The sequence below is a fragment of the Fusarium musae genome, chromosome 5 (genome assembly GCF_019915245.1).
Source record: "Fusarium musae strain F31 chromosome 5, whole genome shotgun sequence".
NCBI lineage: Eukaryota > Fungi > Ascomycota > Sordariomycetes > Hypocreales > Nectriaceae > Fusarium > Fusarium musae.
In genome coordinates this window covers 1907503-1933654 of record NC_058391.1, presented here as the reverse complement: position 1 = coordinate 1933654, position 26152 = coordinate 1907503, and the positions used below count along the sequence as shown (strand labels likewise).

Here is a 26152-nt window from a genome sequence, read left to right as displayed (position 1 = left end):
CCATCAAAACACCACCCTCCGCTTGCCATATAATCAACAAATCTTATACGCCATCTCTGCCGATGCCTCTCGTTTGTCCCATGTGGTCTTGAGCTCACCAATCGCCCTCGGTCCCGCCGCACGCGAGCGCATCTTGTTGCGCATGGCGACTCGCGCCCCGTTGTCGCTATCATCGCCCTGGGTCCATCATGTCCATCACCAACGGCCAGCCCGCCTGGCAACCTCCCTATTTGCACCATACCAACAGTAATAGGAGCGTATCGCATCTCGATGATGTCCCTGCGCGAACTCAGACTCCTATTGATAATCCAAGTGTGCTGATGCCTGAGGCACCACTTGACATCGAAGAAGAGAACCGACGCGCCCTATTTGCGGATTTATATCGCAAGACTGAGGACAAGGTCGCGTTGCTCTTCTCCGAAGATGGTTCTTATAATTATCCCGCGATATCTGCTCTACGACGTTCTCCGCCCCCCTCCGCAAACATTATCCCTCCCACAACCGACCACGAGCCAATCAAGGAACCCCCCTTAAAGAAAGCGAAGCGCACCATCGATGAGGACGACTACGACGATGATGATGACGACGAAGAAGATGACGAGCCTTCGCAATCAGCATCGAAACCTCATTCTGCTGGAGCTCCTGCCAATACGTTACTGTCGCCATCCAAATCAGGGAGCTCACCTGTTCATTCGGTGACATCACCAAGCAAGCATGGTGACAAATCCAAGGATCAAGATGGCTCACAGTCGAAAGATAAAGATGGTGAAGATGCCATCAAGAAACTTGAGGAAGCTCGTACAGCTACCGAAGCTGCCGCTCGGAGGAGTTTCCACACCATCTTTCACACCTTGGAGAATGACCATGCCGCTATGCTAGAACAACAACAACTTGAAGATTCTGAGAAGCAGCTCCAGGCCGAGATGGATCACAACCATCATCCAATCAATAACCATAGCGCTGTTCCCAACCAAGGCTCACTCAGCAGCGCCAATCTCGGTGCTTCTAGCCTAACACTGAAACATCTCATCGCTCGCATCGACATGAAGCGAGATCAGGTTCGCGCCTCTGATGCCGAACTTAGGCTCCTGATGAACGAGGTCCGCAAAAATAGGAGTAAATGGGCCAGCGAGGAGAATGTGAACCAGGAGGAATTGTACGAGGCTTTAGAAAAGGTCTTGACAGAACTCAAGGCGCATACGGAATATTCCACTCCTTTTCTGACAAGGGTCAACAAGAGGGATGCTCCAGACTACTACAATTGTGAGAAACCACGAACAGTCTCATGCCACTGACGAAACTAATTTACCTCTAGTCATCAAAAACCCCATGGATCTCGGCACAATGACTAAGAAGTTGAAAAGTCTGACTTACAAATCCAAGGCTGATTTTGTTGTGGATCTTAACTTGATCTGGGACAATTGCCTCAGGTACAACCAAGATATGAATCACCCTCTACGACGCATGGCCAATGGAATGAGAAAGGAAGCAGAGAAACTTATTCCATTGATACCAGACCTTGTCATCCGCTCTCGAGCGGAGGTTGAGGCAGAAGAACGGCGGAAACAGAATGGCGGAGACGACGATGCTGGAGAGGATTCCGATGACGAGCCCATTATGTCTTCACGAGGTCGCAAAGCTGGTGCAAAGGGGACAAGCAAGGCACGAAAGGCCCCAAACGATCAGAAAGAGGACACACCAGCAATAGATCAGAAGCCCATTCTTCAAGTAAATGGGCTTCTGGGAAAAGTCCGAGAAGGCTCAGAGGTTGACGGCAGCAATGGCTTTGCCACTCCACCGATTGCCGGTTCCCTCACACCAAGCGGACTTAACGGCCATTCCGGAATGGGGAGCAACGCCGATGCCATGGACATTGATGGGCCAAGTATCAATGGCCTGGCACTGAACTCGGCGTTTGGTGAAGCTGCCGAGCAGGCCTTTGAGGATGAAGAGTACAAAGTATGGAAGCAAACTACTAAGAAGGATCGAGCTCTGGTTGCCAAGGAGCGATTCCAACTTTTCAAGGACAACAAGTTTAACACTGAAGCCCCTGCACTCGTTCGCTCCAAGGCTGGTATGCGTCGATTTCTCAAGCGGCAAAGGGAGGCAGAGGCAGAAGGTATCATTACTCATTCTCAAGCAAACTCTACAGCTGTGGCTTCTGAAGATTCGGCAACAAAGCCAACCGAGACCTTGGCCGAGGAAATCGAGGAAGAAGAGGCTAAGGTGATACCCGACTACTATGATACGTTGAGCAATATACCAGATATTCACCCCAGACTTCAATGGGTTGAAGACGGAGAAGGGAAAGTTATCAACCAGCACGAGGAGTTTCTACGCCTGGTGCCGCCTGGGTCATTTACAGCACCAACAAGTCGTCTAACGAAGAAGATGGACGAGAATATTCATCAGATCCAAGAGACAAGGAAACTTGCAACCAGAATCTCGGTTATCAAGCAGATGCAAGTTCAAACTCAGGTATGTCCGAACCATGATGGGTCCTACTCATTTACTAATGTTATATAGGTGTATACAAACCAATTTCCCAAGTCAAACTCGGATCCCTTCGTGGAACAGGATATTGAACCTCATTTCATCAGCGATGACGGTCCTGTAATGGCCCCCGAAACATGCCAAAACGCTCTCAAGCGCTCGATTGCCAAAGTCCTCTACCATACTGGATTCGAGGAGCTTCAGCCGTCCGCCATGGACGCCTTCACCAGCGTTGCATCAGATTACTTTCAGAAGCTGTGCCGCACTTTTAATGTTTACAACGAGTCAGAAAAGAAGCCATCTCCGGCGCATGCTCAAGGGTCCAAATTTCAGCCCAGGTTTACTCCCGAGGAAGTCATCCTCCACACCCTGGACGAGAATGGTCACGACATCAGTTCGTTGGAATTGTACGCGAAGGATGAGCTCGATCGTTTGAGTACCAAGTTGGATGCTCTGCATGAGCGGATGAAGCTTCATCTCACTGACCTACTACGACCTGCTCTGGCTCAAGATGCCGGAACTGATGGGGTTGGTGCTTTCAAAGACGGCAGTGAGCAGTTCGTCAGTGGTGACTTTGCTGAGGACCTCGGTGAAGATTTCTTTGGTTTCCGGGCCTTGGGTCTGGATAAGGAGATGGGTCTTGATATGATCTCAGTGCCCTTGCATCTTTTGCAAACTAGAGTTCGCAACCAATACCAGATGCAGACACAGACGACTGGCGAAGCAGCCACTGATCTCTTTGAGCCACTGCCTTCTTCAGAGCCAGTCACTAAGGAGAACATTCAGGAACAAATTGGCCTGGTCAAGAACTTCTTCCTGGCTAAGCTGCACGCTAATGGCGATCAGCCCCTTGTGGAGGACGAAGACCTGCCTACCAAGCAAAAGAAACCTCGTCCACGGTTGGGCGCGAGTGGAAAGATTGTAACCGCTCAGAAACGATCTCCTAAGGAGCAATTGGCACTCGCTAAGAAGAAGAAGAAGATGGAAGCTGCCGCTGCCGAGGCCAAAGCCAATGCAAACGCATCACCTGAGAAGGGCGCGCCAGGTACTACCCCTGGCAAGAAGAAGTCCATGAGTGCAGCTGCTGGCTCGGCCCCCAACCCTGCAGTTCTTGCTTTGGCTCCAAACATGGAGAGGCAGGACAGCATGCATAGTCAGGGCAACGCCAGTCAAACAGACAAGGACGACACTGTCGGCATGATGAGCCCAGAAAGCATTGCTCCGTAGTGGCGTGCAACGCCTCAGGCAACTATAAACTATTCGAGAGTTTGGTGTCCCCCATAGACACCATACCATGCCCGCTCTCGCAGACATGCACCCACTCTGTTGTGCCAGTGCCTTACAACTTACTTTTCATATAAATCATGTACTACTTTTCATACACTTTGGTATTGACGTCCTTTTACATACCCCGGCAAACAATTTATGGTCTTTGGAAGCTGGTCTTTGGTTTTGTCGCTATTCTTTTATCTTGCATATGAGCAACCACTCAATAAATCATCCATCCAAGGCGTTCCTGTCTCTTTCTTTTACCGGTCGTTTCTATTCGGAGCTCTGGGGTTGGCACAGCACTTGCTTATTCGATACATGGGAAGACGAAAGGTCATTGTACCTAACTTTACCACGCGTACACGATGTGTTATGCGAGTGCCTTCCACGTCGTGATTTCCTTCGGACAACCAAAAGCAGGCATTAATTATGTGGGTGGTTTGACTATTGATGGCTAGCCGGCGTATAGGAAAGGTCAACACCTGACGGATTAATGAGGATGGGCACGAGTACGTCGCGGTGCACGACAGGATGTTGCGTTTATTATATACAGACCTCATTGTCGTTTTTCTCTTTCTTAGAAAGGACCTGGATGGATGGACTGGTGGCGAAAAGGTTAAGCAGTTGTTTTATGAGACGGAAAACCTTGGATCCAGGGCCGAATGGGATATGTATGCGGTTGAGAAGCAGCAAATAGAGGATTAAGCGATGATTGAACATGGAGGCAAGCTACCAATGTTGTGTTGTGATGTTGAGTAAACAAACGATGTGTCAGCAGTTGCAATTTGTATATAATGGATGACGAGCCTCTGACCTTTCTCGTGGTCAGTTTCAAATACCTCAACGTGCTGTTACTTGTGTCTTGCTAACCCACATCTCACAGCTTGCATATGAAGTTACCAGTTTTTGTTAACACCAAATGAAGAGGGTCAAGGCTGAGATCCCACTTGGAAACTATTGCTGTTCTCAAGTCGGAACACTTTCACGGACCAGATAAGACGAATGTCCTTTGCTTCAGCCATTGAATTTATTTAGCTGCATGCTACTCAGTGTCGAGTGCATTTCCAACTGATCTTGATTCCAACCCAGTGGGTAGAGTGACAAAACAGCTAGAGAGAGGAAATAACCATCTCAGATATCATTAACATAACCCAACTCCCACTACCTTTTTTCCAGCGATTCCATCTCGTGTTGAAGGATGCTTATATATCCCGACCTGAAAAAAAAGCCCTGACCAAAAAAACAAACTAGGTATCTGCGCCGTGATGAAATGCATGCTTGTTGAACGTTTCGCCATTTGCCTCATCCATGTTAAATGCGTGTTGGTGAGTAAAGGCACCACATCATGTTGAGAGATGGATGACCTTTGGAGGAGCAATCATGTCTACAGCATCTTAGATGCCGGCATCCAGACGCCAGCCCTCGACGGGAAGAGGGAAGTCGTTGCACCAAGAGGCAATCTCCTTCTTGAGGTCGTTGATCTTCTGGACCTCACCGCTGGCGACGCGAGCCTTGAAGTCCTTGAGCTTGTTGGCCTCCTTGGGGAGAGCAGCCTGCTCCTCCTTGCAGATCTTGATAGCCTCATCGATGTACTTGCCGACACGCTCAAACTCCTTCTCTCCGAAGCCACGAGAAGTCATGGCGGGGGTACCAATACGGATACCGCAAGGGGTGAGAGCAGACTTGTCACCGGGGATGGAGTTCTTGTTGCAGGCAATGTTGATCTGCTCAAGGACGGCCTCAACACGGGCGCCGTCCAGGTTGTGCTGGCGAAGGTCGACGAGAACCATGTGGCTGTCAGTTCCGTCAGAGACGAGCTTGTGGCCAAGAGTCTTGAAAGTGTTCTCCAGGGTCTTGGCGTTGGAGATAACCTTCTCCTGGTAGGCCTTGAAGTCGGGGCTGGCAGCCTGCTTCAGGGCAACAGCCAGAGCAGTGATGGTGTGGTTGTGAGGGCCACCCTGGTGACCGGGGAAGACGGAGAAGTTGATGGGGTTCTCGAGGTCGTAGAGGGTCTCCTTGCCGGTCTTGGCATCGACGGAGCGGACACCCTTGCGGAAGAAGATCATGGCACCGCGGGGACCACGGAGAGACTTGTGGGTGGTGGTTGTGACAATGTCGGCGTACTTGAAGGGAGTGGGGATGACCTCGGCAGCAATGAGACCGGAGATGTGAGCCATATCGACAACAAGGTAGGCACCAACAGAGTCGGCGATCTTGCGCATGCGCTCGTAGTCAATGAGACGGCAGTAAGCAGATGTACCGGCAACAAGGACCTTGGGGCGGAAGAGGATGGCGTTCTTCTGGAGAGTATCATAGTCAATGATGCCGGTGTCGAGGTCGACACGGTAAGGCATGGTCTCAAAGTAAGTAGAGATAGCAGAGATCCTGTGGGTATGATTAGCATGTTGCCACAGGCGTGACGGGAGTGATGAACTGTTGGCAAACTCACTTCTTCTGTGGGGTCTGGTAACCGTGGCTCAGATGGCCACCATGGGGAAGGTCGAGACCCATGAGACGGCCGTGGACAGGCATGATGGCCTGGTAGACCTGGAGGTTGGCAGGGGATCCAGAAAGGCACTGGACGTTGACACCCCACTTCTCGGAGTCAAGGTGGAAAGCCTCAAGAGCACGCTGCTGGCAGAGACGCTCGATCTGGTCAATGTGCTGGTTGCCGCCATAGTAACGAGCACCGGGGTAACCCTCAGAGTACTTGTTGGACATGGGGGAACCAAGGGCATCGAAGACAGCGCGGGAAGTGATGTTCTCGGAGGCGATGAGGATAATGGACTCGCGCTGACGCTTGATCTCATCCTTCTACAGCGGGTGTAAGTCATTGTCGACTGGAAATGGCCAAGACGCTCAATTGAGTAGGACATACCATAATGGAGGCGACCTCGGGGTCGGAGTCGAGGAGAGACTTCTCAAGCATCTAGAGGAGTGTGAGTCAATGGATCTTGTATACCCTCGACAATGGAACGAGGGGCAATGGCGGGGGAAGGCAAAGTAGCTAGCTCACCTCCTTGTGCGACTGAGAGAGCGCATACTCGGCGTTTGTGGGAGACATTGTGAATGTTGTTGGTGAGTGTGGTAGATCTCTTTAAGATTGATGATGATGGAGTGAGTGAAGGAGGAGGAGGAAGGGAAGAGAGTTAAAAGCATGTGGGAGGATCGGTAGAAGTAGAAGTAGCTCTCCAGAGAGGTCCCTAGGTCTGGTCCAAAGAAAATTTTCCGCTTTTTTTTTTCTTTGGCCTACGGGTTCCGAAGACGGCCACCACAGACTCACAGAGGTACGAGTGGTGAGCTAGGGACAGGTTAGCGCATGCGGCAAAAAAGCTCAACTGTGCCAAGCGTGAGCCTCAGAAGCGATACAGGAGGATGAGCACTGAGTTGGCGGGGTCAATTAGGTGTGGTTTTTGGAGGTGCGGGGTCATTAGCCAGTGACTGGTTGCTGGGGTCCAGCTCAAAAGTTAGTCCATTAGCCCATGTCATACAAATTCCATTGGCCCTGCTGGGCTGGCATGGTTACCCTGAAGATCGACTCATGGAATAGATTGGATGGAATATGTTTCTTTTTGCCTCTCGATGTATACGACTCATGAGTATGAATTGGATCTCGGTAGTATTATGCTAAAACCTTTAAATTTCTGCTTGATCTAGTGGCATGTGTAGAGTGTGGAATCAAAGTTAGTTGACTGTCGTAACATATTGCATGACTGTGTTAAGTGCCTGTAGGTCGGTGGCCCATTGACTCAACACTCACTCATACATCATGCATTATCGTTCTTGGTACAACCCGAACCACCTCCAGTGGCAGTCAATCTAATATCCAACAATCTTCCCTTCCAACACCGAGGCCACATTAAACACCGAAATACGACAAAACTCCGTATTTGGCTTCACGAATTCTCCCGATGTTGTGATGATTCTCACGGCGTGACCTCCCGTAGAATCCGATCACGTTTCTCCGAATCAAACACAGAGCGCACCCCGCGTTTAGAGGTACATCGAAGACTCAATGGCAGCAGAGTTATGAGATCTACCGGTCTCCAAAAGGCCTCTGCCCATTATTGGAGGTTGTTGACCTGTCCCTGGATCTGGCGACCGTATTCTATCTCATTTCCACGCCTGGAAGCGTCAAAAACAGTCGGTGTGGCTCAGTTGGTTAGAGCGTTGGTCTCATATCTGGAATCAGATTGATCTGACGAGAAGTCAGAGTTATCCAAAGGTCGAGAGTTCGAGCCTCTCCACCGACAAAATCTTTTATTTTTATTAATAATCAACAGTTTCCGTTTTACTAGTTTTACTTTTTACTTGTTCTCAATAACTCTTCGGCTGATGCTTAGAGAAATACAGAAGACGGCGCGGACTTCAGATTACAGCACTTAAATGATCGAGAGACATAAAGAAAATTCGGTTGGAACTACAGAGAATTCGTCCCTCAGAAGACTAGAGTACATTCTCTGCGTAGTGCATCGGGCGGGCTGTACCTCTCCTACTAGGCCTGGAGAATCTAGTTTAAGTATCTCCTTAACAGGGTGAGGTCAGCTATGGCGTTCAAAAAGGGGACGATTGAACTCAAAGCAACCCTTCACGCTGCCTCTATTGTCCAAGTCGATAGTTCATCGTCCGTAGAACATTGAGGACTGATCAAAAAGGGCAAGTATGATTTGCTTGCCGATGCCCCCCCCCCCCGGGCATATATTTGCTGGTAAACTTCTTGGCCCTTTTGACTTGGAGGTGAGTTCCATGAAAGGCTCTGTCATGCGGTCGCATTGCTGGAGGCTTCGGAGCAGCCACAGGAGGTTCAAAGCCTCCAGCCTTCCAACAATTTTGATGATATCACGGTGCCCCGTGGTCAATATTGCTTCTGAGACTTCGCAGAGATCAGTCAGGAAATGTCATAGAGGATAACTAATTTGGCTATGCACAAAATCCAATCCGGAAGGAATGCCAGAGTCTGGAGAACTGGACTTAACCGTATAAGATGAGGATAAACTCATAGTCAGACCAAATACCAGTCTCAGCCCATATACGGGTTGACGGCCATGTTTCACTGCGCCTGTCCCTCCCTCCAGTCTCAGAAAATCGCAATTGTTTGTTCCACAACTGTGAATCATTACACCGAGTCAACATCGCATCACTGTGACTAGGCGGCTTTAGCTGCAGGTGAGACAAGCAGACGGTATGCGCTCCTCAGCAGGTGCTGGTCTCTGGTGTATGCACATATGCGCTACGTAGCGAGGCAAGGGAGTTTTCCTTCTGTCTGTGGCAGCTGGAGCCAGCCATTCCATCTTGACTTGAGGGACAGGTAACAATTCATTGTGGCGCGTGATTCCGTGTTGCACTTGAGTATTCATAGTCGGAATGTGACTTGCATTGGATATCACAGCAGTTGAGAAATGAGACCCTGCTAGTCTTGGATAGGACGAGGATGTGGAAAAGGGCTATGAGCTTCAGGGACTGTCTCAAGCGAACACTTAGCAGCGGTTCACATGCGCTAAGAGTGAAACCTTGACAAATATCATTCTAGAAGAACTACGGATACCTACCTACCTAGACTTGGTATAATGACTAAGGAAGTGTTGTCCTTGTGCTGAGTGTCATATCAGTTTCTTAGCCTATTATTATTCGACTAGCAAGACGAGTAATGGATACATAATGTGTATCAACTCTACTAAAGTGTCTGAATTCATCCAAGGGAACTATTGGATGGATTACCTACTACTCCGTACGTATCCCTTTAAAGACGAGGAGGCAGCTTTAGCGTACCGACGAGATCATGAGATACCTGTATCCAATTAGATTAACTAAGAGCCTCTTAGTCATCAAAATGGTGTAAGAGAAGGTCACCGGATTAACTCTTCCGGCTTGGTACATCCAAGCTGCCTCCTCGTCTTTAAAGTGATACCTAGGTATTCAAAGCTGTCACGTTCTAAGTCACATGACTCTGTATGCAGACCCTTACCTTATGCTCAGGGATTGAAGAGAAATTAAGTGCTCCCTGACGTTCGCGCTAATAGACATGAGCTGTCGTTGCCGATGGACCCCATAGTGGATCGGTAGTTGGGAGAAATTGTACCTAGTAGACCTCCTCAAAAAGCAGGCTTAAAGCAGTGTGGAAAAAAAGACTGTCTACTTTAGTAGTTAAAGACTTGAAAACTCTTCAAAGCACCCGTAGTCACGCATCGTCGCGATGGACTGATCTTGACGCCAGTTAGCGAGTTAAGTTCCTCTGAAACATAGCCCAATGGAGGAAAACAAGAGGTTGGGGCTCTACTCCGTAGCCAGGGGTAGAAAGGCAGAGGGAGGGCTGCAGTCGGGCCCAAGAAAAGCTGGCGCGATCTCTAGGTGGAGAGATGTTAGGCAGATCCTGGGTGAAATGATGAATGGTCTCTTGTCCTCTAAAACACGCCCGCCCATCCATGCCATGTCCAGCAGGGCCTAGGCCCAGCACCCACGTAGGTGTAGGTGTATGTACGTACTTCGTACTGGTTCTGCTGATGTCCAATGGAGCTGGAAACGGTAGGTCGTGACCAGATTGACAGATATTCATCCCTCCCGTGAACTGGATAGTTCTCGTTAGATCCAATGTTAAGAGTTGGCATCAGTATGAGATTTCGGGCTAGCATTCCACAAACCCATATATTGCTATTGAGGAAATAGTACGTGTACATATGTCCTAGATAAGGTACCTTACTTTTCATCTTGTCAGCTGCCGAACCGCGAGGTTTATTTCCTACCGAATACCCATTCCCGGCTGTCGGATCACCTTTACGGAGGCTCGGCCCGGTGCGACTTGTCATCGTTCAGAGGTGACGGATTTTCAAACCCAACTGAGAACAAAGCAGAGAATCAGCCTCATGCCTCAATTTATACAAAACGAAGCGAGAGCCATGAAATTACAACTCTGACGCAAATGAGTGAGCCAGAGCAATAGTGGCTTGCCTTCCTGGTCGCATAACAACGAATAAGATTGCTGAGATAGCGGATCTTGACAATGGACAACAGAGCGAGGAAAAAGCAAGTTCGCATACATACATGGGCGTTGTAGAACGGGTGTTGTGCGTCCGGCATAGGCACGAGTGTTCTACAGTACAGTGACAATCTGGCCTTACGCTGCGTAGGGGCCTGCCCAGTAAATTGGGCCATCCCTCTCTAGAAGCTACCAGGCCTGCTTGGGAGAGCTTAGGGCTAGAATCATTGCAGAGCACACATATTGCCAATGCTGAATCAGATCACGATGAAAAGCGCTTGGCTGTTCTGTTGTGCACCTTGTGTGTCACGGTGCAACGTTCGGAGAACGGCAGCGGAAGCTGGCTGGTGCGTGATTGAGGCTGCATGTAGCCTTGTTTGGAGACTTGGTAGTATTGCTGCGATGTTGTGTGATCTCATTCTCCTCGAGGCTCATCCTCTCCAGATGGCGATGGCATCATGTTATCCATCCGTGTAATATGACTTCTTCGCTTTCATGACTCTCCCTCCATGCAATTATAAGTGGCCAACCTTGAACTTCAGGCAACCTGCTTCTGAAATAAAGAAGACCAAATCTTGCGCTTGAGACCAGGACACATTTGGTGTTGTACAACATAAGGTAGCCTCCCAGCACGATATATATGTGTGTACCTCGCGCAATGTAGCATCTCCTGTAAGTCGTTTCTCGCGACGATGTAGAATTTTTTTAATTTTTTTGGGGGGGGGTACTGGAGGTGGTATGCGGATGCAATCGATTTGTGGTCGCACCGCATTTGCATGTCCTAGGTTGCATATATACTCTATGCTCAATGGCCTATATGACACCAAGATGCTGATGGTGATAAAGATGGGTCACATGGATATTTAAACTGACATGCCTCAGAGGCGTGGATGCAGGAGGTGATGCAAATTTCTGGATAATGCTCCCAGTGACAGCAACGCTCACGTTGTTGGCTTAAACAGATGCCACCAGCTAAGTACAAGACTCAGACAACTCTCAGCCAGCAAAAAACACCAAACTTGAAACTGAGTTGTGTCGTTATCATGGCAAAATCATGGACCAGTCAGGCGATCTTCCTCAAAGTTCCTAGGTCCAGGTCAAGTTACCCGGTGGTTGGGAGTCTGGGACACAAGAGAAGTGTTCTGAATGCTCATGGCCAACAAAATATGTGCCAGGATTTACACTTTCAAGATCCTGCCAAGGTCTCTTTCATGAATGGTCCGAGATGTTTCTGGTTATACCACTGAAGCTCTATCTAGTACATAAGGTAGGTAGGCAAGCTCCCACCAGCACTTAATCTGCAGTACAGTCAGTAGGTACTCAAGCACCTCCACTTTTGATCTGTGTCAAAAAAGTAAGGTAAGGTACGTACACTTACCTAAACCACCTCATCTAATAAGGTACAGTACTCCGTACCGCCAGGGAAAAAAAAACTGCAAGCCCGCTATCATCATCTGTCCCATTTTCTCCACTCCACAGCTCCATGTCTCCATTCCCTAAGCCCCCGGCGCCGGTAGGTTGATCCTAGAGTCAACGCCCAGGCCAAGCTTCACGCCTATGACTAATTCGCACGCCCCCTCCTCTTCCCCCGGAGCTGCCCTTCACCCCTTGTCATCTCCCGTTCCCATCTGCATCGTCACGCCCAGACAGCCCCAGCTTAAACGAGCCCTGGCGTCTGGCGTCCTTCCTGGTCCTGGCTCCAAAAGGAAGAGAGTCCTCCCATCACTCAGTTGCTGCCGCGGATACCCAGGGCCATCCCATCCCGTGGCCCGTCCTTTTCTCATTAACGAGCCTCATCTCTTGTCTCTTGCCTGCCCGGGTACCCGCCAGTGGCATTCGATGATCCGTCCACACAAAATGTGACTCGACGATACTGTATGACACCCCTACTCGTACTCCGTAGTTCCTCGTTGCTATTGTTTTTCCCTGGACGATGGCTATACGAGACATAAAAACAAAAACCACATATTCTTGACGGAAGGTTATTGTAGAAAAATGACCGTTTCCCCTCTCAACCAAACCCTAACCAGCCATCCATCGTTATCTAACTTCATCTGTGATTTTTTGCCCTGAGGTTTCTTTGGGTGCATCCCCAGACCGCCAACAAGCGCGTTGCCGCCCCCTCCCCAGCAATGGATGGCATCACCGCACCTATAATCCAACCAACGGCATCGATCCAATGTCCATTCGCAGCGGAGAGGAAATGACTCTACCGATTGGCTTCCAGCTCTCCTGTCGCCTCTTGCTTTGGGGCTAGGCTTAATACCTAGTCAGACAACAGACCTTGGCCCAAGCACAAAGCAGACAGGCAGAGAGCACCAAGCCAAAACCACAGTGCTCCCTTTTTTAGCAACGCCTGCCCTGTGGTGCACGGCTGAATTACTGGTATTATTTACGAACAGCATCAGCCACCTCTTCTTGCTTCTTTGGCCCAAGGGCAGGCGCACCATGGTGATGATGAGTTCTCTAGGCACCGTAGGCTCCGCCGGCTGAACCATGAATCATATTGATTTTCGCTGTCATTGTGCATCGAGTTGGGATACCCTTCATGCGATATCGGTAGTGACAGCTCGATTGCTTTGAGCCTTGAATATGATGGTATCAAGACATTTATATCCGCGGCTTTCCCCTCCTCTTGTATATGCACATATTGAGTCTGAATATGCCTGCTATTCCACGCACGTCAGATAGCATTGAGGAAAAGGGAATGATTGAACCTTGGGTGTTGTTAATACATATGTAGTCTATCATACAGCACTTTGGTGGCCAAGGTGACATGTCGGGCATACATAATGCGCTAATATGTAAATTTGGTTTGGGCCCGGGAAACCCCTTTTTCCTCCCGCTCGCTTGTTAAGTTGTTTCCCTGGGCCTCCCCAAGCCAAAACAAGATGTCATGTTCCGAAACGGCGCACGACTTGCTTACGAGAAAGATGGATCCGAAACACGTGGGAGACTTCCGGAACAGTTTAGCGGCGAGCCCGGCAGGCGGTGGAAAGATTAGCCATTCCATTGCCGTCCATGCGATAACAATAATAAGATTCCATTTGCTCTTCTACCTGACTTCTTCCGCAAAGCCACCACCGCCTCGATCTGATGGGCCACAATTCTTTAATCCAGCCTCCCCTAACATCCACCCACGGCTACATCATCGCTTCTCAACGGGGATTTGTGTCGTCGTTGCACAATTCGTTTGCCTGCTCGTCATCGTTATTTTTCTGATCATGTTTCTCGCCAATCTATGTCTGATACATGATGATATCATGTATCTATTACCCGTCGGTCATCGCCTGTGACCATTGTGTGATTTGGGCTCTCTCTTCTTGTTCAGGTTACTGCAACCAGATGGTAACAAACAAACTCGAAACTTCTTCTTACGGTCGCTAGAAGAGGCTACTCGTGCAGCAATGCTTGCCCCATCAAGACGTACTGTACATAGATCAGCATGCTCGTTGTGCTATGAACCCATCACTCTGCCTTTGTCTCACCTCCATCCCAATCCCTAATTTGTTAAGTGCTAAGCTCAGTGTCATACCTCACCCTGGCAGAGACGAGACAGGGCACCACCCTAGGACTGTCTGTTTGAGGTACGTATCCGCTGAAGCCTCTTGGCATGCATTTCAGATGCGCCACACAAAATGGAAGATGGGGGACGTGCGTTGCTGGATTTAAATCGGTATCGTTTCGCTTGGCACCCTAGCACCCCCGAGATGAACACCATCAATCAGTATCGATGCATGCGCGACTTTGCTCGGCTGTCTGTTCGCTCAAAGGTAGACAGCATTCTATACGGCTGTACATGACAGACTGAATAATAGCACAAAGGTCGCTATGGCGGCGGTTGAAATGAACTCGCTGAAATATGGTATCTCATATAAAGGCTCTGGCCGAATTATTCCATGACGTTTTTTCATTCGCCCTCACTCTGATCAGCGCCAGATAAGCAGAGGCGGAATATCAATGTCAATGAAGGCGGGCGTGACAGGATATGCACGCTCAGACTTTGCTTCCTAATGTCTATATCAATAATAGGGCATAAAATGGTATGGTGGATGAACGTTCGAACCTCCAAAATCCACAGCCAAATCATAACTCTGATTACTCCCGCTTGTCGAGTCCTCCTCGTTCTTGCGATGTGTCGTGTCAACTGAAAGGTTGAAGCGGAGCCTCTGTAATCCCTTGCACAAAGCGCCACTGATCCGTAAGGTAGGTAGGTAGTCCGCAGAATAGAAAGACAGGGACCTGCTCGGTGCTCCATATTTATCTCATGCTTAGCTCTAGGTTACCTTTGAGCGTGCAGCTTGCAGACTTGCAGACTTGCAGACTTGCAGTTGCATGGCTGCCCGGTATCAGGTCCAGTACGTACATACTTCACTCTAGGCGGTACGTGCCTGTAAACCGCCGCCACCGGGCAGTAGGCGAGTAGGGACGTAGGGGACAAGAGAGTGAAGGCTACCTGTGCATGGAGACTAAGCCAGAGTAGGTTGGCGTTGTAGGGAGGGTGTGGTTTGCCGGGTACAGCATCGGAAACTGAGGTGAGGTGAAAGGTGTGAGGTGTAAGCTATGAGCTAACCTAACCTAAACTAACCTAACATAACCGTGGGTGAGTGAGCCTCGAGCCTCGAGAGCGCGTGCGTTGGGTGGATGGAGTCCGGGCAGTGTGTGTGAGTGGGTTCATAGGTATCCCCCATCCCACTCCACGCCACCGTGCGCTTAAATTGCCCGCTGGTCGTGGGTAAGGTGAGTTTGGGAACGGGTTTGCTCAGGTCCTTTCTCCCCATCCTGTACTCCTCACTTTCTTCTTCTGCAACGCATTCCATGCCCGCGAAAGGCCTCATCCGTCGCGCCTTGGATTGCCCTGTATCTTATCTCTCCCATCATCCCGCTATCTTCTATTCCCATCTGTGCTGCCATTGACACTCGATCTCCCCGTGTATTGTTTTCGCAGTGCTTCAGCCTTAGCCGCGGCTCTGTTTAGACATTTAGTCCAACTCGCTTCGCCCTTGTTACTTGTTGGGTAGAGGCCACTATCATAAACTCATCACGAACCCTTGAGTTGGAACAGCTTTCTGAATCACGACCGCGACTCTCCTTTCCCTCAACCCACGTGGTATTAATTCGACTTCGCGTCTGTCGCACATCAGCTGTCAAGTCCGACCCCTGCTGTACTGTAGCAACTCCATCGCCGGTTTCAGTGCGGACCTAATGGCGAACCATCACGCGTCGCCGACCATGATGCAAATGCAACAGCATCAGGGCCAGGTGCCCCCCCCTCCTCCGCCGCCGCCTCAGTTTGCGCCATCACATCAGATCGCGGCCATGAATGAGGCTGTTTGGTTGCAAATAGGTTAGTGGTTGTCGCGTCGCGTTCGCAAGACAAGACGACATAGGCTGACGTATGTATAGGGAGCTATGCGGAGGTTTTGCGCAATCCAGATGAAGCCATGCAGGCATACGAGCGCGCTCTTCAGGCGAACCCCAACTCAACCCAGGCCATGAACGCAATTGGCCTCCTCTACAAGACCCGTGAAGCTTTCGAGAAGGCGCTCGAGTTCTTCCGCGCCATCGTTCAGCTTGAGCCCAACAACGGCGAAGCTTGGGGAAACCTTGGTATGTTTGCTGCCATGACGCGACAACACGACGCTGACCAATTACTCAGGACACTGTTATTTAATGACAGAAAATCTACAAAAGGCCTACGATGCATATCAACAGGCTTTGGTTAACTTGAGAGACCCCAAGGTGAGTGATTGCACGCCAGGTGGAATATTCGCATTACTCGCAACATGCTGACAAGGCAACGCAGGATCCTATGTTGTGGTATGGTATCGGCATACTGTACGATCGATATGGCAGCTACGATTACGCCGAAGAAGCGTTCTCTCAAGTTATGAACATACAGCCTGACTTCGAGAAAGCAAATGAGATCTATTTCCGACTCGGTATAATATACAAACAACAGAACAAGTGGGTTCAGAGTCTTGAAGTACGTTCTGGTCTTGTGCCCACTTTTGATGCGTATAGCTAATCTCTGCAGTGCTTCAAATACATTGTCAATTCTCCTCCTGGTCCCTTGACGCAGGAAGACATCTGGTTCCAGATTGGTCATGTTCATGAGCAGCAGAAGGATGTAAGTGACTTGCCATAGCAGCAAACATAGCGCATGCCTAATTTGATACAGTTCGATAGCGCTAAGGCTGCCTACCAACGTGTCCTGGACCATTCACCCAACCATGCTAAGGTTCTTCAGCAGCTTGGTTGGCTGCATCACCAGCAGAGCAACACGTATGAGAGCCAAGACAGAGCCATCCAATACTTGGAGAAGTCGGTCGGCGCAGGTATGTTATGAAAGCAAAACAATTGAAATCCCTATTCTAACATGCGGCCAGACAATCAGGATGCCCAGAGTTGGTATCTCTTGGGCCGATGCTATATGTCGCAGCAGAAGTATCCAAAAGCCTATGAGGCTTATCAACAAGCTGTTTATAGAGATGGGAAGAACCCAACTTTCTGGTGCTCCATCGGCGTGCTTTACTATCAAATCAACCAGTACAGGGATGCACTTGACGCTTATTCTCGCGCCATCAGGCTGAACCCTTATATCTCAGAGGTTTGGTATGATCTGGGAACTTTGGTATGTTTTTATCGGTCAACCTTTGCCCCCTTGGTTGTATACTGACAACTTGATAGTACGAAAGCTGCAACAACCAAATTACGGATGCTCTAGATGCTTACCAGCGTGCTGCTGAACTTGACCCTAACAACCCCCATATCAAGGCAAGACTTCAGCTCCTTCGCTCTGGTGGTACCAATGGCGGACCTCCTCCTGCTCCTCAGCCTGCAGATGTTCACCCACAAGCTTACCAGGCCGCTGGCCCCGTTGGACCACAATGGGGAGGATCGACTCAACAGCCGCCTGCTGCCGGTCCTCCACCACCTCCTCAAGGCCCAGGAGAGAACTGGGCGGGCAGACTGTCCAACATCAACCCTCCACCGCAACCCCCCAATCCCTATGAAGCCCGAGGCGAGCCTTTCCGTGGAGGACCTGCACCACCTCTGCGACAACCTAGCCCTCAGCAAGAGCAGTTGCGCCAGCCCTATAATGATCCCAACCGAGGCGGACCTCGCCGTGGTCAAACACCCCCTCCTCCCGGTCATCAGTATTCTCAACCACCACACGCTCCTCCACAATCCCAGCCTTCTGCTCCCGCTTCTGAGCGACGAGTCGCAAATCCTAACTGGGGTGGAGCGACACCGTCAGCATCAGCACCCCCACCCAGCAACATCAATGGCCCCAACGGTCCTAACGGCATGGCTCCTTTCCGACCTACCAACAGCCCTCGACCTGATGGCCGCCCTGTTCATGACAACCGCATGCCTTCACCAAAATCCGCATACCCTCAGCATCAGGCCCCTCCTCTGTATCCTCAACATCCTGAGATGGCTGCTCAGGGAACCGAGAATGGCCCCCAAGGACCATCCGGACCGCCAGGACCGCCTCCTCCACCCGCAGTGGCGGAGGCTGCCATGCAGAGAATGGATGACCGGCCACCTTCAGTGGGCCCCAAGCGCATGCGAGAGTGGGAAGAAGAATCTGCTGCCAAGAAGCAAGCCAGTGAGGAAAACCGAGTTCGACTCGATGACATGCGTCATCGAAGACCGTCTACTCCTCCTCGTGATAACTATCGTCGTAACTCTTCCGAAATTCGGCGAGCTGATGATACTCGTCGACCTGACGAACCACGCCGCGAGGAACCCCGCAGGCCCGAATCAGCCCCTCGCCATGCCACTGAGAGCTATCATCCCTCAGAAGCAGCCCACCACCCCCCAAGCCACGCCTCCGGTCCCAGCCACTTACCGCCAATGCAGCAGCCACCTACTCCGATGTCTGGCGTTGTGCATGAGAAGCCACCAGTATCTGCTACACCTAAAGAAGATCGTCCTCCAAGTCTGGAACATGCGCCACCTCCTCCTCGCGCAGCTCCCCCTACCGAGCCTGAAAGAGCAGCAAGAAAGATGGACGTTGATGAGGACTACGATGACAGCGGGGAAGACGAGAAGAAGGCGACTATTGTCACAAATGGCTCTGGTCCCAGCTCGGCAGCTGGAGATGCCAAGACATCCACTCCCGCGAATGTTGGTGTAAACGGAGTTTCAGGTACTGTCACAAAAGTTGAATGAATGATAGTTCGACAGCTGCCTGTTGTTTATGAGTTGAAGACATCTCTTTATCTGTGTCGATTAGTCTCTGCCTTTTTGTATACCACTATTGTCTGGGGGCGTGGTTTCTTTTGTTTGGACGGGGAGGCTTAAGACAGAAATTCAAAACCGGGGGTTATGGTCCTTCTTGGCTACGATTTCACCGGCGAACAAGAGCATTATGCACATTAATTTCCTTACTCTGATCAATAAAACTCAGTTGTATCTTGTGCTATATACCTGACACGCCGTGTTCATCCATCCAGTGACGTTGGACTGCAGACATTTCACACTACCCCTGTTGCCCGCCCGTACATGGGCACGCTAGACCACCTTCGGCAACGATTCAAGTCACGTGTATAGTCGAAGGGCTCTTCGGTCTAGTCGGTGTAGAATCTAGCCCTCGATTCTTTCGGTGTCGGCTCGGTGAGTGAAGGACTTGCTGTGCACGGGCCACCCCACGAATTTCGAGCGATTCGCTTAAAATTTCGCCCACAGTTTATTTCTTTATCTCTTCTTTCTCAGGCTTTGACAACTCAGGTTCATACTAACCCCCTCAAACCACACAGCCAGCTCAAGATGAGTGTGAGTGAAGATCTCGACAAAGAAAGCAATTGCTTCAGTTCGGACAAACTGACAATATGTACAGCACCGAAAGTATGAGGCTCCCCGCCACGGCTCCCTGGCTTATCTGCCCAGGAAGCGTGCTGCTCGTCACCGCGGAAAGGTCAAGTCGTGAGTATTTTCTGCTGCATCAACAAAGATAGAAAGAAAAAAAAATATCTTTTTGACAATCTCTCCCAGCTGAGGAAGACGTCGGCTAATGCATTGGGACCAACAGCTTCCCCAAGGATGACCCCAAGAAGCCTGTCCACCTGACAGCCGCTATGGGTTACAAGGCTGGTATGACCACCATCGTTCGTGACCTCGACCGACCTGGCGCCAAGGCCAACAAGAAGGAGGTTGTTGAGGCTGTTACTATCGTCGATACCCCACCTGTACGAACAATGCAGCCCGCTTGGCTATGTGCCTATGGCTAACATCTTTTAGATGATCGTTGTTGGTCTTGTGGGATACATCGAGACTCCCCGAGGCCTGCGATCCCTCACCACCGTCTGGGCCGAGCATCTGGGCGACGAGCTTAAGCGCCGATTCTACAAGAACTGGTACAAGAGCAAGAAGAAGGCTTTCACCAAGTACGCCAAGAAGCACTCCGAGAACAGCGGTGCCTCTATCACCCGCGAGCTCGAGCGCATCAAGAAGTACTGCACCGTCGTCCGTGTCCTCGCCCACACCCAGATCCGAAAGACCCCTCTCAAGCAGAAGAAGGCCCACCTCATGGAGATCCAGGTCAACGGTGGTTCCATCGCCGACAAGGTCTCTTTCGGCCAGGAGCTCTTCGAGAAGCCCGTTGACATTTCCAGCATTTTCGAGCAGGATGAGATGATTGATGTCATTGCCGTCACCAAGGGTCACGGATTCGAGGGTGTCACCGCCCGTTGGGGTACCAAGAAGCTTCCTCGCAAGACTCACAAGGGTCTCCGAAAGGTTGCTTGTATCGGTGCTTGGCATCCTTCCCACGTCCAGTGGACTGTTGCACGTGCGGGTCAGCGAGGTTACCATCACCGAACCTCGGTCAACCACAAGATCTACCGCATTGGTAAGGGTGACGCTGACGACAACGCCGCCACTGAGATCGATGTCACCAAGAAGACCATCACTCCGTATGTTGACCCAATCTTGCCAGGTATCGGCTGACAGACAATTGCTAACACTTTGATAGTCTCGGTGGCTTCGTCCGCTATGGTGAGGTCAACAACGACTTCGTCATGGTCAAGGGCTCTATCCCTGGTACCAAGAAGCGAGTCATGACTCTTCGAAAGACCATGTTCCCCCAGACTTCCCGAAAAGCCCTCGAGAAGGTCAGCCTCAAGTGGATCGACACCTCGTCCGAGTTCGGACACGGTGCTTTCCAGACCCCTGCGGAGAAGAAGCAGTACCAGGGTACCCTCAAGAAGGATCTTGCCTCCGCTTAGAGCGGCTGCTTGTTTTCTTTCTTGTCTTGACCAATTCATTGCACCGGTGTCGAGGGTTGGTTCGTTACTACTGTACGCCTTGCGTTTGGGCTGGGTTAGGTTACAACTGGCGTGGAACGTAAAAAAAAAGTCCAGCCAGAAGAGGGATGGCTTTCAAAAATTCTAACGAGATTCCCAATGTTAATATGACTGTACCTTTGTTCTCCGGTGAATGTATGTTTGACTTGAGCTTGTGTCCCCTCTGTAGCTGTCTAAACGAAACTCTTGTGCCGAGACATGCAAATATATATGTCTATATTGTCGTGAGGCTAAATTGCCTTTTTACATGCTCTCACTCCACCATCCGCCTCGAGCTGTGTAGACTACTCCATTGGCCAATTGGCTTTTTTTTCTTTTCTTCAAGATCTGAAGATGCTAACCTAGCAATGTATAAAAGCGAGCGAGGCCAAAGACACGCAGGCCAGATACCGCAAGACGAGTGATATTCCAAAGAGAGCATCATATGTTAGGCTAAAAGAAACACCACATTATTAAGTCTTGGGGGATTACATAGTTGTTGCCTTAGCCTTGGTTATAGCTTAGACACGCTTTATTGTGCTGTTCCACGTCAAGATGTATGTTTCTAAGTTTATGCTTGCATTGTTTGCAAAGTTTATTGTTCCCGAGTGAAGCTCCCACTTGTGATTCACGCAGACTCGAACTCAACCTTGACCCTGCACAGTGAATACCTGCCAGTTGCAGACGGGAATTATTCTTTATTCGTTCACCCCCCCAATAGATATGCAATCATGGGAAAAAAGAAGAGCAAATCTAACAGCACGGGAGCCGCTTCGATCGCACCAGCAAATGCGCTCACTACGACCTCAACTATCGCAGCGGACCCTATACTTGGCTACAGGATCCGGGTTCTTCTCCACGATTTCCTCAACGTCACCAAAGATTCTCGTTCACAGAAGCGCCTCAGCTCTACAACTGACGAGCGATATATCAGTGTCCCATATTTTGATGAGGGACAAGCTGCGGTGATCAAAGCAGCGATTATAGATGTTGACCTTGCCAAGCATGTTTCAGCTGCAGCTGACGATATCGAATACATTGATCGAGATTTGATCTCGCAGCAAGGAAAGAGTTTCGAAACCGCGGTTCGAACACTTCTGGGTGGTTTCCTCGACAAACGGCGTGCTAGTGGCGATGCTCGACCTTGCGGACCTCATCACTTGGCACCTTTGTATGCCAAGTTCTTTGGTGTTGATTTGGAGGAACTCAAGGAGGATAAGTTCTTGGGTCGTCTGAGGAGAGCCGGCGTCTAACTTCTTAGTTGACTATGGATGACTATTGATGACGGCGGCCTATAAGGTTAAGCTTTAGACTGCGAACACAGATAATGAATGACAACACGATATTTCCCCGATATAAACTTTTTAGTTGAATCAAAGTGGTACCGTAAGTATAAGTGCACTACCTTAAGTACCTACCTTACACTCTCGATAGAATGACCACCTACATTAGTACTGACTGATCACCCACTAATTTTAGGATGGTGCTGATCTATGGCTTGTGATTGTGATTGGTCGATATACCCCTGCCGCGAATCTCATGCCTGACGTCACCCCACTCCCCAAACTTGCATCTGCATGTTGCGTTGCGTTGCGTTGCGTTGCGTTACAGCTTTTGACTTGACCCCCGAGCTGAGATCTCTCCTCTCCCAATGACACTTCGAACTCCTTTGAGACGACTTCCAAACCTGAATCTTCTTGGCTCTCTTCTTACCCGGAATCAAACCGTCCTCCTACAAACAGCTACAGCTACCTCTCGACACAACACAAGACTACTCAGCAATACCAGATCCCTCAACATGTCAAACGACAACGATTACATGGCTTTCCTGAACAAGGCCAACCAAGACACCGGCGCTGATGCCGCGACTCAGGAAAAGGCTACCTTCAAGACCAAGGACCAGGGCGCTCAAGTCCCCAAACCTATCAGTGACGTGTGCAAGAACGCCGTATACACATCCGATGCAGACGAGCCCTTCCAAGAGGTTTCTCTCAAGTGGGAGGGCAAGAATGGCCTCCCCAGCGAGTGTAGGAACTACTCTCTTATCTATAAAGATGGTAAACTGACATGATGTTAGCCGAGTTCGCCAACCTCATCAACCACTCCTCCCCCGACTCAGCGGACATCAAGATCCTTGATCCTCTCAACTGGGACTCTCACGGCAGATACACCGACGTCATCGAGGCTGTTCGAGAAGCCTCGCAGGGTAATGATGTTCGTGTATATCAAGTGACGAGAGATGCTACGAGGACCGAGTATTGGGTGGTTTCGCACGCCGACGGCAAGCTGATTGGTGCCAAGGCACTCTCTGTTGAGAGCTGAGCGCGCACCGGTGGACATGTAATGGCATTTTGAGCGTTTGCTACGAGAGATTTATGAATCAACGTATGAGTACGTCTGAGTCTGCTGTGTTTGTTGACTCGTGTATGACTTCCCACGTGTAAAGACACGGATGGAGCACAACTGTTTCAGAAGCGTGAGGATTCGGCTGAACAATGCGATCCCATGGCGTTTTCGTTGAGAGTTAGGTCTCAGCGGCCTCTAGGATCACATCTCTTGTTTGTTTTCTAACACCTTTCGATATTTATGGCCATCTTGGTAGGTTCGTCTATCACTCATAGGATATATTACTGCCAGTCCCTCTAATAAACAAGTCTTTGGATCAGACCATACATCAAGCAGATAAAATCAACTGGCCAAGGAGCGAACCAAGTTCATCATAAACCAAAGCCGAGGGTATAGGTTGTCTTAAATGTCCATGCAGATGCGATTATGCACTATGTAGGTATTACTGTATATATGGATGGCACCATTGATACAAATTTCCAACATTATTCAGAAGGACAGACTGAAGTCTTGATACACCTAAATAGCAAGGTTACTTCCAGCCGGAGTAACCACGTTTCAATCAAGCTCCAGCCACTTTAATAATATGATTTACGGCTTCCTTGTTAACCACACCGACTACAAGCGCTCGATTGTGTTTCTAATTACTCGTTAGGTATCACGATCATTTGTTGTGATAGAAACCACCAGTATCTCGATTTGCAGTTACCCTAGATAGAACTCCCTGGTTCTGTTGGCTAGGTACCTTACATCAACGCATCCCGTGACAGGGACCAACGATATTGTGTTAGGGCTACTCTGTACATGGCAATGGAAAAGCACGAGATACAGAACTGAGCTAAGTGATAATTTCATGTTCGTTTAATGTATTCATTTCTCATAAATGCCCACTTTCGAACTCGGTATCTCGTCATTACCGAATCCTCCTTATAATTACATTGACAGAACTCCGTTTAATCAAATGCCCCAAGACCGCCGGTAATGCAAAAAACCCAATAATCAAACATTCGTGTCTTTCCTGTAACCTATTCAATCTGTACGTAGCATATCTGGCGGCACCGGAGAATCCCTCTTTAGACCAGGATTGGAACCAAGTCTACTGAGAGTATGTTCTGGTGGCATGAGTATTACTTGGCTCTCCTCATCTTGGCGCGCGATTGGAGTCTTGAGATCCAAGTCCATCTCGCCAGCCATGTGTTGAGATCCTTCTGACACTGAAAGACAACTGCTCGTGTCAGACATTTCAACGTCGTTATCCTCTTTCAAGATGCCGCTCAAGCCCTGAAATTTATCCGTTTTTGGTGTCGGTGCCGTGAGAAAGGTGATAAGGGGTGCCTTGATGGCCGTCACAGGTGTCTTGATCTCTTCAACGTCTTTGGCTTTGGCAGCCTCAGCCCTTAGGGCAGCAATGGATCCCCCAATGTTCTCGTCATCATCATCATCCTCATGGCCAATTGTCCATACCCACCGACGCTTCTTCTCCCTCTTCTTGCGCTTTGAGATTCCCTTGGGCCCTGACGGGGAAAGCGGAGCACCTGATGCGGCCAGTCCTGTCATGCGGCGACGCATATCCTCAAAGGGCCCAGGTGTCTGCCCTCCATCTTGGATCTCGTTTGGTGTGAATGCCAAGGCTAGATCGATGGCACTCTGAGGCTGAGGGGGCACACATGGAGGGGAGTGTGGTGAAGCCTCTTCAACGAGGAGGTCAATGTGAGATTTCGTGTACTTGTTTGTCACAATCTCCTGAGTGAGGGGGTTATTATAGCACACTCTTCGATTTGCTCTGTCTTGGAGCCGCCGTGACTGTCGCCGTGGAGACGGAGGAGGAATGGCTGTGGGCGGAGGAAGAGGCGAGTTGCGTAAAATACTGTGAAGTGATCGAGGATGCGTGTAAGGGGCCTGTAGGGTCAACTCAGCAAGAGTTTGTGGGCGAGCAAGAGCGCGCTTCTCGGGTTGTAAGCTATCATTCCTTGCTGGGGCCGCGGATATATCAGCAGGGGAAAAGCTAAAGGCCTTGGGAGTATTTGAATCCATTGGACCTGCAGACATAGGAGGCGTGGCCGTCATTGTGCTCGGGTAGTTGATTTCCAGTCCTGGATGTGGTGAAGGAGCTGTATCGGATGAAGGAGTCTCAGGGTATGAAGCGACATAAGGCGTAACAACTCTGTGTTTCGGGTCCTGTCGTTCCACTGGAGTTGTCAAGCTGAAAGCTTGTAAAGTATTGATGGCAGTAATGGGCTCATGCTGAGATGGGGCTGCCCTTTCGATTGTGGTAACGTAGACATTGGACAACGTGTTAAAGGCAGTTGGATCTTTGGGGTCCACTGCGTAACTTCTCGATGATCTGGTGGCCGGACTACATGCTGTCTTGATCTGAAGTGAAAGCCGGGGCTTCTTGGGCGGAGCTTGAGAAGATGCCATGATGCTAAATGTAGCTGTAACTGTAGTTGTAGTTGATAGATAGACCAAGAAGGCCGTTGTGCCGGAGTGCACAAGAGATGAGCTGCCAAATTCCCTCGTTGAGTGGCAAGTGACTGTGTCTATCAGCCACCAGACAAGCAGCCAACGTCCAACAGGCCTAGGCGGAGACGCTGTTACCGAGAGGCCGGAACCGACAGGGATTATAAAAACGTTGCAATGTCAAAAAACGCAGAAACAACACGAACAAACAGCGAGAAACGAGGACATTGCGTCTATATAGGATGATACACAGTGAGACATGCATCTCACTGGATCTTGGGTGAGCGGGGAGACATGACCAGGGCTTTCATCTACTCTT

At 49.9% G+C, this 26152-nt stretch overlaps 7 protein-coding genes and 1 non-coding gene across 8 annotated transcripts; 6 read left to right on the top strand and 2 right to left on the bottom strand.

Moving 5' to 3' along the window:
- Positions 1-188: 188 nt before the first annotated feature.
- J7337_006997 (uncharacterized protein) lies at positions 189-3720 on the top strand (the record flags this gene model as incomplete). Its single annotated transcript, XM_044824655.1, has 3 exons — positions 189-1263; positions 1316-2478; positions 2527-3720. 3 exons carry the CDS (start codon positions 189-191, stop codon positions 3718-3720), a joined length of 3432 nt encoding a protein of 1143 aa, XP_044680312.1.
- Positions 3721-5156: 1436 nt separating this feature from the next.
- Positions 5157-6826, bottom strand: J7337_006996 (uncharacterized protein; the record flags this gene model as incomplete). The annotated part of the gene is made up of 4 exons (XM_044824654.1): positions 5157-6147; positions 6212-6576; positions 6641-6691; positions 6779-6826. The coding sequence occupies 4 exons, from the start codon at positions 6824-6826 to the stop codon at positions 5157-5159; spliced, it is 1455 nt and encodes a 484-aa protein (XP_044680311.1).
- A 1079-nt stretch (positions 6827-7905) lies between these two features.
- J7337_006995 lies at positions 7906-8015 on the top strand. Its single transcript has one exon. It is a non-coding gene; the product is annotated as a tRNA-Met (tRNA).
- Positions 8016-15967: 7952 nt separating this feature from the next.
- Positions 15968-18916, top strand: J7337_006994 (uncharacterized protein; the record flags this gene model as incomplete). Its single annotated transcript, XM_044824653.1, has 8 exons — positions 15968-16082; positions 16142-16345; positions 16416-16477; positions 16542-16721; positions 16773-16865; positions 16917-17073; positions 17125-17369; positions 17426-18916. 8 exons carry the CDS (start codon positions 15968-15970, stop codon positions 18914-18916), a joined length of 2547 nt encoding a protein of 848 aa, XP_044680310.1.
- Positions 18917-19513: 597 nt separating this feature from the next.
- Positions 19514-20970, top strand: RPL3 (60S ribosomal protein L3; the record flags this gene model as incomplete). Its single annotated transcript, XM_044824652.1, has 5 exons — positions 19514-19519; positions 19584-19669; positions 19776-19932; positions 19985-20658; positions 20718-20970. 5 exons carry the CDS (start codon positions 19514-19516, stop codon positions 20968-20970), a joined length of 1176 nt encoding a protein of 391 aa, XP_044680309.1.
- Positions 20971-21758: 788 nt separating this feature from the next.
- Positions 21759-22280, top strand: J7337_006992 (uncharacterized protein; the record flags this gene model as incomplete). Its single annotated transcript, XM_044824651.1, has 1 exon — positions 21759-22280. One exon carries the CDS (start codon positions 21759-21761, stop codon positions 22278-22280), a length of 522 nt encoding a protein of 173 aa, XP_044680308.1.
- A 545-nt stretch (positions 22281-22825) lies between these two features.
- On the top strand, positions 22826-23349 carry J7337_006991 (uncharacterized protein; the record flags this gene model as incomplete). Its single annotated transcript, XM_044824650.1, has 2 exons — positions 22826-23054; positions 23105-23349. The coding sequence occupies 2 exons, from the start codon at positions 22826-22828 to the stop codon at positions 23347-23349; spliced, it is 474 nt and encodes a 157-aa protein (XP_044680307.1).
- A 1053-nt stretch (positions 23350-24402) lies between these two features.
- Positions 24403-25794, bottom strand: J7337_006990 (uncharacterized protein; the record flags this gene model as incomplete). The annotated part of the gene is made up of 1 exon (XM_044824649.1): positions 24403-25794. One exon carries the CDS (start codon positions 25792-25794, stop codon positions 24403-24405), a length of 1392 nt encoding a protein of 463 aa, XP_044680306.1.
- Between the last annotated feature and the right edge of the window lie 358 nt (positions 25795-26152).